General features: G+C 43.9%; 2 protein-coding genes across 2 annotated transcripts in view; one reads left to right on the forward strand and one right to left on the reverse strand.

Annotated features, from left to right (window-relative positions):
• The window catches only part of LOC128736621 (uncharacterized), a 42,981-nt gene extending 29,756 nt beyond the window's left edge, over window positions 1-13,225 (reverse strand). The window contains exons 1-2 of the mRNA XM_053831108.1: window positions 13,125-13,225; window positions 12,680-12,841 (exon numbers count right to left, since the gene is read on the reverse strand). Of these exons, the coding sequence (XP_053687083.1) occupies window positions 12,680-12,697 (18 nt within the window). The 5' untranslated portion in view covers window positions 12,698-12,841; window positions 13,125-13,225. The remainder of the gene's footprint in view (window positions 1-12,679; window positions 12,842-13,124) is intronic.
• On the forward strand, window positions 248-11,464 carry LOC128733468 (mediator of DNA damage checkpoint protein 1). Its single transcript, XM_053827076.1, has 5 exons — window positions 248-685; window positions 755-1,103; window positions 1,164-1,356; window positions 1,429-3,579; window positions 10,943-11,464. The coding sequence occupies exons 1-5, from the start codon at window positions 268-270 to the stop codon at window positions 11,462-11,464; spliced, it is 3,633 nt and encodes a 1,210-aa protein (XP_053683051.1). The 5' UTR covers window positions 248-267.
• Window positions 13,226-13,865: the final 640 nt, after the last annotated feature.

Here is a 13,865-nt window from a genome sequence, read left to right on the forward strand (position 1 = left end):
GAGACGGAACGTCGTTTTTAATTACACCCATTCGATAGCAAAGCAACAAAGGCGGGATACAAAAACGGGCGAAGTGGCGAATTGAGCTAGCTCGCAGCCAGTGACGGCAGTGACACAAACGACCGTTGGCGTTTAGCTATCGAAATCATTAAACACGAAGCAAAAGTGTTCTGATTTTTTTAATTTTGTGAGATTAAACAAAAGTGTGCAATTTAAATAAATTAATGTTTTAATAACAGTGCAAAAAGACAGTTCCCATCAGCAACTATGAACCGCGTGATGTGGAATTACACTCCCGACCTAAAAAGGTCGCGAATGTCAACAATCGGAACATCGGCGACGGCGTCTCCTTTAGCAAATTCTGCCAGCAAACGCAGATTTTCGGTTGCGACTGCATCGGTTAATTTCAATGCAAAAGCATCACTGATCGTATCTGCCGATGAGGAAAATGTTCCTCCAACAACGCCTGTTGCGGTTACAGTAAGGAACAGCTTGAGTCAAGGATCAGCAACTCCTGCTGGCACGACGAAAAGAATGAGCCTTCATGAAAATTTAATGCTTAAAATTTTGGCCACTCCCGTCGATCAACCCCTGTCGGTGTATGATTCCGACTCTGCATCAGAGGTCTCATTCTGCAGCTCCGTAGGAAGTTCGCTATCAGTTGAAGCTCTACTGGAGTCCGATGGTAAGTTGAATGTTTTTTTTTGTTTGGTTATTGTTTTACTAAGCAGATACCTAATGATTTATTACGCAGATCTACGTTGTTCAACACCACCCCAAGCTGCGGATCCTCTCAACAATCCTCGACTAGCCCGGCTGTATAAAGATCTGCAAAGTCCGTCGGCTACAACACGGATTCGTGCTTTGCGTGCTCTCAAGTCACCCACCAAGAGGAATGCTTACGGACAGTTCGATGTGCCACATGAAGAGCAGGACATCATCACGGCCGACGAAAGAAAGCAGCCTCAGTCGAAAACTATTCAGGACATCATGTCCGGAGTGTGCATATATGTTGAGGTTCGTTCTGGGACGGATAATCGTTCGGATGGCATCAGGGATCATGTTGCCTCTCTTGGAGCTAAAGTGAATGATCGTTTATTAAAGTGAGTACAGAAAATGTTTGCTCCCTTTCTGGTAACTAACTAAAATGCATTGTTTTACAGGGATACAACTCATGTCATCTTCAAAGATGGTCTCCTCTCCACTTACCAGAAAGCGAAGAAGATGAACATACCGGTGGTTTCTATATTGTGGATTGAAGCCTGCAAACGGCACATGTGTCTAATGAATCCGGAGCAGTTCCCCATCTCCAATCAAGAGCGTTATGAAAACCCAGAATTGTTTAAAAAGATACGGGTAAGTTGTGCCTAAACCTAAAGTCCTTTTCTGGTGATTTGTTATCTAATTATTATTATTTTTTTTGGGCAGCGTCAAAAATCAATGCAACCTCGAGCCGAGGAAATGACCAGCTCTGGTGGGAAAAAACGACCAGCACTGGTTTCGGCGGATTCCAATGGTTCCAAGTCTATCAGTTCTCCCCCAAGCAAACTTCCGGTGTTGCATCGCATACGTAAAGACGATGGCTTGGAGCGTATTCTTAATGAATTTCAAGCGGAAAATCAAAGCACACCTGAACCGCAAGACGATTTCGACAAACTGCTTAATGGACCGATGAAACTACTGGAACGCTTTAGGAATTCGCCGGTTCCAACAACTACAAATGCAGAGCCTGAGGCTGCTGAAACAAACAAAGAAGTAGAATCGATTTCTTCTACCCCTACGACGAAGCGAATCCGCAAATCACTCTTCAATGGATCGGTCGAAAAAGAGACTTGCGCTGCCGAAGAACGTCAAACTAGAAGAAGAAGAAGCAGCAGCACTGTCCGTGAAAATGAACCTCCCAAGGAAAATTCCTTGCCAGCTAAAGAAACCAGGTCACGGAGAAAGACAATGCTTTTTACACCTAAAGTTACTAGTGTAGAAGAAGAAATCGAATCACCGGTTCCGGAAAGGAAATCGGTCAGAAATCGAAGAAAAACTATGTTCACGACCGCAGCGAAAGAGAACAGTCCTCCGAAGAAACGAGAGACAATTATTTCTCCAAAAGCGATGGAACTGTGCAGAACGAATTCTGTGGAATTATGCCAAACCGACAGCATTAATTCGGAAAGTATTCAACAGACTACCGTAACTTCGAAACAAAATAATCGTGCAACAATATATTCACCCAGGCGGATGGAACAAACTTTGGAAAAGACTGACAAAATTACTACTCCAGATGAGAACAATCGTTCCCGCAGAACACTCCACCCCACCAATACGGAGAACATAATCAACGAATCGACAAAGGATAAAATTAAAACACCCGAGTTGGATCTGGATCCCAAAGTTTTAGAATCATTCCGTACCAACCGCCGCAGGACTCTCTATACCCCCGGGGTATACGACGAGTCGGACAAAATGCAAATTAATAGCGATAGTCAGTCACTAGGCACACGGAGCTCTTTGTTTACGCCAGCTGCAAATTCAACTGCAACCGCAGCCTTCACACCTCTAACGAAACAATCGATGCAAAACCGGAGAAGAACACTTTACACACCCGGCGCATCCATTGATGTTCCGGAAACCCCATCAAGGGAGGAGCCAGCTACCCCCAATAGACCAGCAATAGTTCCCATACGGAACAAGACTCTTCTCGAAGAGTATCAATCGAATCTCACATTCAGTTCAACCAAAGATCCAAAAAGCGATCGCCGTAAAACCATTTTTGACATTTCTATGGATATTATCGACAAACGGTTGTCCCACATTAACATGCAATCGAAAAAGACTGCCGAGAAAGCCGGTGCAACAGCAAGAGTGTTGAACAGAAGCATTTCAGCAGAAGAGGCTCTGAAGTCGCCTCCGCCTAGAATGTCCTCAATTTCTCGTCAGACTTCGCTGGACACATTCTATCGGAAGCTTTCAAAATCAACAGAAAAAAGTGTAAAATCGAATGTCGATAAATTGCGGGAGCCGTTGGTTAAACCTGCCGAATCAACTGCAGCGCCCGTACCCCGCAAGCGCAAACTCTTCAATGCACAACCATCGGCGTTGGGAACGCCACCACCCCCCAGTAGTCAAGAATCGGGAATAACTGCGCTGTCGCACATCGAAGAGAATCCCAACAAACGTCCAAAGCAGAACACTCCGACCCCGGCTTCCAACAGGCGTCGCTCAGTTGCAACGTCTCAGACAACCAAATCGGTGTCCACCTCCACCACCACCATCAGAACAGTCTCGCGCCGAAGCACAATGCTCTTCGAAACACGACCTACTCCTAGCAGCAGTGGTCGCGCCACCACTTCAGGCTCAAAACCTATCCAACCCCAGCCGTCATCGACGACCACCGCCGCTCGTCCTGTGATGGGAACGCAAGCACGTACACTGAAGGCACTCGGGCTCGGAGCGGGCCTGCCGACGGTTACTGCTTCCCAGCAGCAGCAGCAGAAGATGATGACGGCACCGAACAACGGAGCACAGCAGTTTCACTTGGCCACCACCAATCTGCACGCTGCTCAGTACAGATTCGTGAAAGAGGTACGCTCGCAGTAGTATTGTAATATTCTTATTTTTCCCCCATTTTTTTAAACCTTATTGTGATTTTAATTTCTACCTTAGATTTGATTTAGTTTCATTTTCTTGTTATGATTTTTCTAAGGACAATCGCCTCCGCCGCCGCTGGCGGCGGTTGTGCATTATTGTAGCTATTTTGGAATTTAATAAAAAGTTTTGAGAAAAATTAATAACGATATGTATTTTGGGAAAATGTCACAGAAAAGAAATACAACCCAATCTTGCTCTGTTCGTAGAGATGAGTATTGCATTTTGATTTTATTATTTAGTAGTATCCCTTAGGTAAGTCCCTTCTCACTTAATCTGATACGTACCTATTTTGGTATTAAGAAGAAATGAACAGAATTTTTATTTCAAACAAACAAAACTGCTTTTGGAATTCACAAAATTAATGACGACTCATTTCTCCATAAGTTATGCATATTTAGCATGTGCTTTTCAGATATTTACTAAATTTCTCAATCCTGCAGAATAAGATTGGATTGATTTCTTTCACTGTTTCATTTTTTCCATTATATGTATCTGGAAAATCAGTGAACGTCTGGAAGTTAATCTTTTATAACGGTGGTTTTTGTTATCGACGGAGAGAAGGGTAGAAGTAAGACAGTAGTCGAACATAGATGTTTATAGTTCTTAAACAGAATGGGACAAGACGGGAAGGAAAAAGAGCGCAAAATTAGGTACGGGACGGTCATGAGAGACGCTTAACTGAGTAAGACGATTTCTCTCTACCTCCCGTTTGGCCTCGAGGTATGATGCTGATCTAATAAGCCAGTCGTCGAATGTTCGAATCTCAGCTGGGGTTGTAGTCACTAGGATCGCAGCACTGGCCCCGCAATTGTCCTGAACTCTAACAGCTGGCTACCAAGTCGGTCGTATAAAAACAGAAGGACAAGTTTCGATAACGAAATGTAGCACCTAAGGCTAAGCTATGCTTTACTTTGCTTTTCCATTTCTCTTTACGTGAGCTCGGGATTCCGCTAATTAATCCAATCCGACCTTCTCTTCCTTGACGTTTCCGCTGGGTAAGCTGCTCAGCAACTACTTGGAACGTCCTTACAACAATGTCCACGTTGTCAGCGAAACAGATAAGTTGGTTGGATTTATTGAAGATCTTGCCCCGCATGTTAAAACCCACACGTTTCATAACACATTCTAGTGCGATGTAGAACAGGAGTCGGGAAATACGAGCACCTTGTCAACGTTCCCTGCGTGTTTCAAACGGGCTTGATAACGCGTCCAATATCCTCACGCAGCACTGTTGTATACCGTCTATGTATAATGGCCTTAATCTGTCTTGTCTGCTCCCGGAAAAGCCGTTTTCGTCTATCATTTTCCATGCCTCTTCGCACTCGATAGTATCATAGATGGCCTTGAAATCTACTGAACACAAAGATTTGCTGCGTCGTCGATCGCCCGTCCGCAAAGCTGGTGGTTCGATAACTTCCTACAAATATACTTGCTAGCGGCGATAGACAGCCAAAGATGATCTGAGAAAGCACTTTGTAGGCGGCGTTGAGAATAGTGATCGCTCGGTAGTTCCCACAGTCCTGCTTGTCGCTTTTCTTGTATTTGGGTATCTTACCCTCTCTTTCTACTCTTCCGGTAGCTGTACTGTTTCCCAGATTCTGATCGATGCATACAGGTAGCTGACCTGATAGTTTTGATCATCTCACCTATTGTGAGAGTTGGCACATCATCATCGGCCATACTGCATGTAATCATTTCCCCTGTTGTCTTGGTATTCTTGTCCACCTCTCGAGCGCCTCATGTTCATCTCTCCGTTTTTATCCCAACATATTTCGGTTCGCAGCACAAAGCGCCTTTGTGGGATACGTTCAGTTTCTTGTAGGTTTTACGGGTTTGCTGAAAGCGATACTGCTGTTTCATGTCCTCGCAGTGCGAGGCTCGCACTCTATTTCTTCCAGGCGACGCTTTTTACCCCGGAAAACCACGGTTTACTGTCTTCGTTTTTACGGTATAGACCGTATCACGTTTTGAGACCTCCCGCCCAGCAAAGCTGTGGGCTGAAACTTCTTTCTAAGTATTGACCCATCTTTATCGACAGACTTCGCGGCCGGCTATTAGAGTACAGGACAGTTACGTGGCTAGTGGGGGCGATTTCAATCTACCAACCATTAAGTAGCGTGAACCCGGCAACGGGAACCTATATTCTGACATGGGTTCGTCAACTTTATCGCCTATCAATATTGAATTGCTCGATTGCTATAGTACTGCAACCGTTCAACAAGTAAACGATATACCCAACGAAAATGGGCGCCTCCTCGATCTATGCTTTGCCAGTGTCCGTAGTCAGGCCCCGGAAGTGACGTTGGCGCCTACCCCGCTTGTCAAGCATGTTCTGCATCATCCAGCTCTGCTAATTACTACCAGCCAACAAATTTTCCGTAACGTAAATATTGCGCCTCCAGCCGTCTTCTACGACTACGCCCATGCTGATTTTGGGGGTATTCTAAATGTTTTAAACAGCATCAACTGGAGCACAGTTTTAGATAATGATGATATAAACACTGCAACCTTCTCCAATATCCTGAACTACATTATCGATCGTTACGTTCCCAAAAGTACTCCCGCTCAGTACCAGATACCCTGACTAAACACTATGTTGCGACGTCCCAAATCCGAAAGGAAAGCTGCTCTAAAGAAATTTTCGAGGTACAGGACCTTACCCCTCCGCAACCACTACCGGTCGATTAATACAAGATACAAACGCCTGAGTCGTTCCTGCTTTCGAAGCTACCTGAGTAATGTTTGAAGATTGAAGCGTAATCCTAAATCTTTTTGGAAATATGTCAACGAGCAACGGAAAGATGACGGTCTACCCTCGGTTATGCTCCTGGGTGATAAAACGGCGAGCAACTCCGAGCAAATTTCTGAACTGTTCTCGATGAAATTCTCCAGTGTATTTACTGATGCAAGTTCGACGATTGCAGAGATATCCACAGCGATAGAGTGTGTTCCTTTCCTGGGCCATTCATTGAACAACCTCACCATCGATGAAGTGATGGTTACATCGGCCGCCGAGAAGTTGAAACTTTCTCGATCCGTTGGACCGGACGGTATACAACCTGTGTTCCTGAAAAAATGCATCCACGCAATTGCTGCTCCAATGAGCCATTTTTTCAGCTTATCCGTTAACTCAGGCGTCTTTCCCTCAGCATGGAAATCGGCTTACAGGTTCCCTGTGCATAAAAACGGAAATAGGAAAAACGTAGATAACTATCGAGGAATCTCTGCTCTAAACTCAATTTCGAAACTGTTTGAGCTCACCCTGTTTGAACCAGTATTTGCATTTTTCAAACAGTACATCTCTGTTAACCAACATGGATTTATGCCCAAGCGCTCCACGACTACCAATTTTTTGACTCTTACATCCTACGTGATAAATAGTTTTGATGCTCGGTCGCAAACAGATGTCATTTACACTGATCTTTCCGCAGCTTTCGACAAATTGAACCACCAAATCGCTATTGCTAAACTGGATAAGCTTGGCATAGGTGGTCCGTTGCTGCGTTGGTTTCGTTCATACTTATCCGATCGCCACTTAAAGGTGGACATTGAGGGCAGTCTCTCTGGATCGTTCACTGCTCATTCTGGACTACCACAAGGCAGCCATCTTGGTCCTTTAATATTCCTTATCTACTTCAATGACGTCAACTACCTGCTTAAAGGTCCGCGATTCTTGTTTGCTGACGACCTCAATAAGTTATACTCAAAAGTCGAAAATCTATCCGACGCCGCTGTCCTTCAGGAGGAACTATCGACCTTTGCCAAATAGTGTGTCAACAACCGCATGCTGCTTAACCCCAACAAGTGTGAAGTCATCACATTTTCCAGAAAGCTGAGCTCGTTTGCTTTTGGCTACAAGCTGTCAAATACGCCATTACGTCGTGAAAACTGCGTTAAGGATCTGGGGATACTGCTCGACTCTAAACTTACATTCAAACAGCACATCGCGTTCATCGTGGACACAGCCTGCAGAAACCTTGGCTTCATTTTGCGCATCGGCAAGAACTTCAACGATGTTTACTGCTTGAAAGCTCTTTATTGTGCACTAGTCTGCTCCAATCTTGAGTACTGTGCTCCAGTTTGGAGTCCATACTATCAAAATGGAGTTAGCCGAATCGAGTCAGTGCAGCGGAGATTCATTCGTTTTGCTCTTCGGAGACTTCCGTGGAATAACCCTTTCCAGCTGCCAAGCTACGAACAACGCTGTAGGCTCATCGACCTAGACCCCCTTCATGTTCGTAGCGATGTAAATAGAGCAACAATTGTCTCCGATTTATTGACCTCACGGGTGGATTGCCCGTATATATTGCAAAACCTTGATATTCACGTCCGTAGTCGTACATTGCGCAATAGCCACTTTCTACACGTGCCGAATCGGCGGACTAACTACAGCAGCTTCAGCACGATTACCGGTCTCCAACGCGACTTTAACCGTTTTTACTCCAGCTTCGAATTTGACGTCAGCCGTAACGTGCTGAAAAAATCGTTTTTATCAATAGCGCGTAGTTTTTAGGCTAAATTATCATTTGGGCCACAAGGCCTGTTGATGTACAAATAAACAAAATAAAAATAGTGCAAAAATCCTACTGACTCTATCAAGCAGCACCGCCTAGCCGAGATTCGAACATACCACGACTGGCTTGTCAGACCAGCATCGTACCTCGAAGCTGACTGGGCGGTAACATCTTCTGGCATTCCTTGTCGAATCAGTTGTTACGTCGACTCCCAAGAGGGGCTTCGGTTAGCTCTTCCTCACCTGGCAGCGCTGCCTCATAGCTTTGCGCGTACTTAGTAGCGACTTCGGGGAACTTAAGTCGTTATAGACTGTATCGTGGCGGTTGCGTGTAGTCGGTGGCCTTTACATCTGCAGCTGCTACGCTTCGCCAAGGTTATCCCAGAAGCAGTTTGCCCAGATGCTAGATAAGCTTACCGACGAGCTCCGCGGCCGTAAGCCCCTGGTTATTGAAGGCTCACTACCCCTAGGGGGCAAAGCCTGCTGGAAGCATTGTACAAGCTGGATGTGAGTCTGGCAAATATAGGGGCCGTTAGTACCTTTTGATAGGGGGTACAACAATCCATCCTCGATATCACCTTCTGTAGTACTCGTGGAACGAGACCATCCGTCTCCTTCAATTTAGGTGTCATAGAGTGAGAAGGCTTTTTCAGACGGCCCGAACAAAGGTGGACGCCGAAGCGCGCGAGCTCGAACTTGTAACAGTCAGGTTGGCGCTCAATAAAAAGGTACGGCGTAGCAAGAATGCCTGTTTCCAAGAGTTATGCCGAGACGCGGATTCAAACCCCTGGGGTGGCGGTAAAAAAATTGATGGGTGCATCTGCTCCGCAGGAAACCTGCCAACGCAGTTTGAAGGTCATCTTGGAAGGGTTATTCCCAAAACCAAAACCCAAAACGGGGCCTCCGACGCCGTGCGATCAAACGAATGACATCCTCACTCCAGTCATGAATGCAGAGCTCATTTTGGTTGCTGCTTAGGGGTTTGAAGACAAAAAAGGCTCCCGGTCCAGACGGGATATGACGCACTACAAACGGCGATCCAAGCATATCCCGCTATTTTTAGAGAGACGCTTCAGAATTGCCTACATGCAGGAAATTCCAGATAAGTGGAAAATACGAAGATTGGTGCTGCTAACAAAACCGGGGAAACTACCAAGAGATCCCTCATCGTACAGGCCCATATGCCTACTTGATACGCTCGGGAAGTTATTGGAGCGCGTAATCTCAGCTCCTGTGTGTTGCTGCAGCTCTGGTAAATGGTGTAGGCATCCATTCCTATACGATTGTATTGTAGACCCTGTACACGCCTAAATTCAGCGGTACGTTTAAAATTATCGCCTATTCAGGAAACAGAACATTCCAGAAACAGAATGTTCCAGAAGCTGAATATTCCAGAAAGAGAAAGTTCCAGACGCAGAATATTCCAGAAACAGAATATCCCAGAAGTAGAATATTCCAGATCAATCCATCTATGCATCTAGAACACTCTGCTTGCTGAGACGGCACCTGCGCGTGAAAGTAGTCAGTATAATTAAGTATTCAGTGTAACACAGTGATAGTGAGTGTTTGAAAATAAAGTGTTAAAATTGAAAAGTAGTGTAATTTTTAAACAATACCGTCCACTTATTTTCCATCGGAGTTGGTCCCGATAATTAGAACCAACAGACCCCTTTCAGCATACCTTCTGTAGCGCTACAATATCAAGCTTGCGGGCCCCAAATAAGTCGGAAAGAATACAGGCGCTTCTCGGAAAATTGAAAGATTTACAGTTTCAAGTTCCAAGCTTCCAATCGTTAGTTCTTTCTCGTTGCCTTGGTCTAAGCCGATTGTTCCCATCTATATTGACATTATTTCCTTCCTAGTAATTTTTACGGATAGCTGGTCAGGTCTGCACCTGCACCCACTGTGTTGCCGAAAGACCATCGTCGTAACAGTACTGTTAAGCGTCCGACACTGGACTTAGCCTTTTAAATTTTGACGAGCTTCACCGAACAAATTTTGTGATGCGTTGAAGTCAGCGGTCAAGCTGTGGTACTCTGGTTGGACACGGGTCCTGCTGAAGGAGATGAAACTTCAAGCAAGGGTCAAGTTCAAACAGACTTTTCTGTGGTTCGTAATTTTTGCAGTGGACAAGCTTATCCTGGACAGTAAAACTAGACTAGATAACATGCCTAGTTCAACTTCCTTTTACGTCGGCTTTTTTCTTAAACATTTTTTTAATTACAGAATAACGCAAGTTGAGAACAGCATTTTGCGCCATGGTTTACGTTTGTTGAATTTTTACAAGAAAACAATGAACAAACACGAGAAGAGGCAGTAAATGTCTACGCTTGTACACTGTCTGTATCTTTCTGACCACGTGGTATCTGTATAGCCCCTAAATTATTTTGATTACCAATTGTGTTTATTGTGAAAGGAAATCTGTGTTTTTCATTTCATGATACATTATATATTCCAGAACAAAAAAATCTTCTGTTTGATTGAGTCTCGAATCAAATCAAATTTGAACAGATTGATTATAAGGCTAAGGCAGCACTATAGAAAGAACTCATATTAAAACTGACCAGCAACAAAATCTCCACAAAAATACGTGGTCGTACGTGCTTTCTTGAGTTTTAGGAATTAAGTTTGTTCAGACCTGAACACGACAATAATGTTTCCATTTGCCGATTTCGAATTGCAAGGGAAGTCATATGAAACGGATATTAACAAATGCTGGATTACCTTCATAGATTTACCATAAATCTTAATTTAAAATAATTTAAGTCCTTTCTTTTCCCCTAGGCTGTAGCAAAGCTCGGTAGCTTCACCGTGCACAACGATGTCAGTGACAAAACAACGCATCTGGTGAGCCTGGAACCACGGCGCACCATAAACATTCTGCGGGCGTTGGCCCGCGGCCTGTGGATCGTTGCGTACGACTGGGTCGAACAGTCCGCCAGTGCCGGTCGCTGGCTACCGGAGGAACAGTTCGAACTGCGAAATTTCTCGGCGGCCGTTCAAATTTGCCGCAGCGAAAGGCAAGCGTTCGGTCCGCGGTACCGCATGGAACTGTTCGCCGACTGTGGCCCTTTCTACGTGTCGGAACACTGTCAGGTACCGCAGGGCCAGCTGCGTGAGCTAATCGTCCTATGCAAAGGTAAGCTGGCCGCCAACGCGCTGAATGCAAAGTATTTGATCGTGCAGTCACGACAAGATGTGCAGCACGTTCCGAGCGGAGCGTACTGCCTGAGTCCAATGTGGATACTGGATAGTATTAGTATTAATAAGCTCAAGAAAACCTATAAATACTTGGTAAAGAAGTGATGTGGATGTTTGGATTCAAACGTTTTTAAATTCTTAAGTTTAATTATATTATTTTATTTATTTTTTAAAGACTGACAAGTTTTCTGAACTAAGATTGCTAACAATGTAGGGTCGAACCATACAAAATAGCTTTTTCTAACTATTTTAAGTTTCCCTCTTTCAATAACAAATCAATATATTGCAAAAATATCCGAATAAAAATTCGTTTCAGCAAAAAGGTTATAGCCCATAAAATCCGAAAATGAAACTTTCGCAGCCCAATATTTGTCTTTTCCGGTTGATGCCGCACCAAGTGAAAGGGAATAAATTATATTTCGAAGCATTAGTTCAAGCATGACCGCTCCGCGTTCTGCGCAGGTGGATATTCCAAAGTAAGAAAAGTAAAAAAACGAGCAATAAATAAAACCGACCACGCGGTTGGCTTCTTGGCAGCAAGAAACGCTCTACTTTGGTACCTTTTTTTAGAACTAGACGGAAAGGGTCTGTACTGTACCATCGCGTTCTCGTTGGGTTGGATTTGGTGCATCGCTGCACTAATGGCGGATGGGCGGAATCCCCTTAGCAACAAGACAACAGCGAATGCAAAGCACATGACTCTTTGGAACGAAAGTTTAATACAATCGTATTGAACGAAACAGCACGGTTGGTTGACCCGTCCGTCACGTCACACTCACTCGACCGGGGCCAAATACAAGCACGTTGCTATTTTTGTTCAGCAAGCTCGTCGTGGCTAGAAGTCGTCTGCAGCGTGCATGAAACGATTTCGGATTAGGACACCTACAGATGCATCCGCGAAGGGAAAGTTTGGGGCCGAATGAAAGAAGAAAAAAAGCAGCACCAGAAACCAGACCAGGTAGTGGTAAATTTAGATGGGTGGAAAAAAACCTAAACAGATAAATTTTATATTTCATCGCAATGCTCCACGACAAGCTGAACTGATCCAAATGGCGTGGTCTCTGAGTAGGAATTAGTGACTAATACCACGATGAAAAATGCAGCAACTTTGAGATAAGTTCCACATGGCATTTTCGCGAACTGGCGAAATTTCCTACTCCGCATCCCGCATGGAATGGAAGGGTGGTGCAGCACAACACAACAGCAACGTGGTAAATTAACTCGTACCCACACAGATGCAAAAGCTGAATCTTCCAGATGTTTTGCGATGTGTTTGTGCAAAGTAAGTGTGTGGGTTTGGACTTAAAGAATTACACTTACCTTCGTCGTATGCATCATAGGTTATTCGCGCAGCTTTGCTAGTGTTTAGAATCAGCTTTGCTGGCTGGCTGGCCGGCCGGTTTAAAATGCACATGTATAAATGCACATGCGTGACACATCGACGAATTCATCATGCCTCTTGTTGATTATTAACTTGCCAACCTGGAAGTTAACAGACAATTTAGCGGCTAGAAAAACGTGGTTGGTTGAGACTTTTGATGTGAAGTCTCCAATGTAAGTTACGAAAATGCTACTTTTTCAGAATATAGTATAGGAACTTTGACTCGTTCCGTAGAATCCGACTTTACTGAGAAAAAAAATAAGTCTGGAGAATCTGATTTAGAGTAAATTTTTTTGTATTATTTAAATCTCACATCGACTGCACATTTCATTTAATTGTTCAATCATGTTAAACCAAGTAGAAACAACCAGTCATAAGTCTTACTTGTTTGTTATTTAAACATGATTTTTAAGCAATTAGTATTAGGTACACAATTTTGTCACAGAGTTGTGGAATAACAAAGAGGAGATCGATTAAAATCTGTAGAAACTACACAGATTCAAACTTTGAATTCAGTTTTCTCGAAATCAAAAATGCAAAAATGGTTTAACTTAAAATTCCGACAGTGAAAGTTGCTAGACTAGAATGCAATGTCCCCACGCGTCATTTTCCCCGATATAAAGAACGTTTTTGATCAAGATATCGAGAGTGCTTTTGACTGCTCAACTGAAATGTGTTTAGGTCAGGGGGCTGATATGACGTCACATTTTCGTTGCTCACATGAAAAAGGCGGCAAACGCAAAGCGATTTCACAAAACGAATTTACCTAACCATTTTTACAGTTTCATGTGTTTTGCATCAATTGCCTTCCTGGCATTAGCTATATGATGCTAAAACCTTGGCTAAAATCAAACTAAAACTAACAAAATTTAACAATTTACACATCCGACTCGGTTGTCAGCTTGAGCCCATCTATGAAGCTGTCAGCTTGGGCCCGCTCTATGTTGGCTACGTTTTTTTGTACAGGTTGGTATTGGAAGTGTCATTCCCGTGGTTTAGGTTGACAGAATAATGCACCCACTTAGTTGTATAGTAAATAAAACAACACAATCAAAACACAATCGAAACACGGAACTGAAAGATAATGGACTGAATCAGGTGGGTATTTTTTTCAGTAAGCAAATT

This window comes from Sabethes cyaneus, chromosome 2, assembly GCF_943734655.1.
Source record: "Sabethes cyaneus chromosome 2, idSabCyanKW18_F2, whole genome shotgun sequence".
Lineage (NCBI taxonomy): Eukaryota > Metazoa > Arthropoda > Insecta > Diptera > Culicidae > Sabethes > Sabethes cyaneus.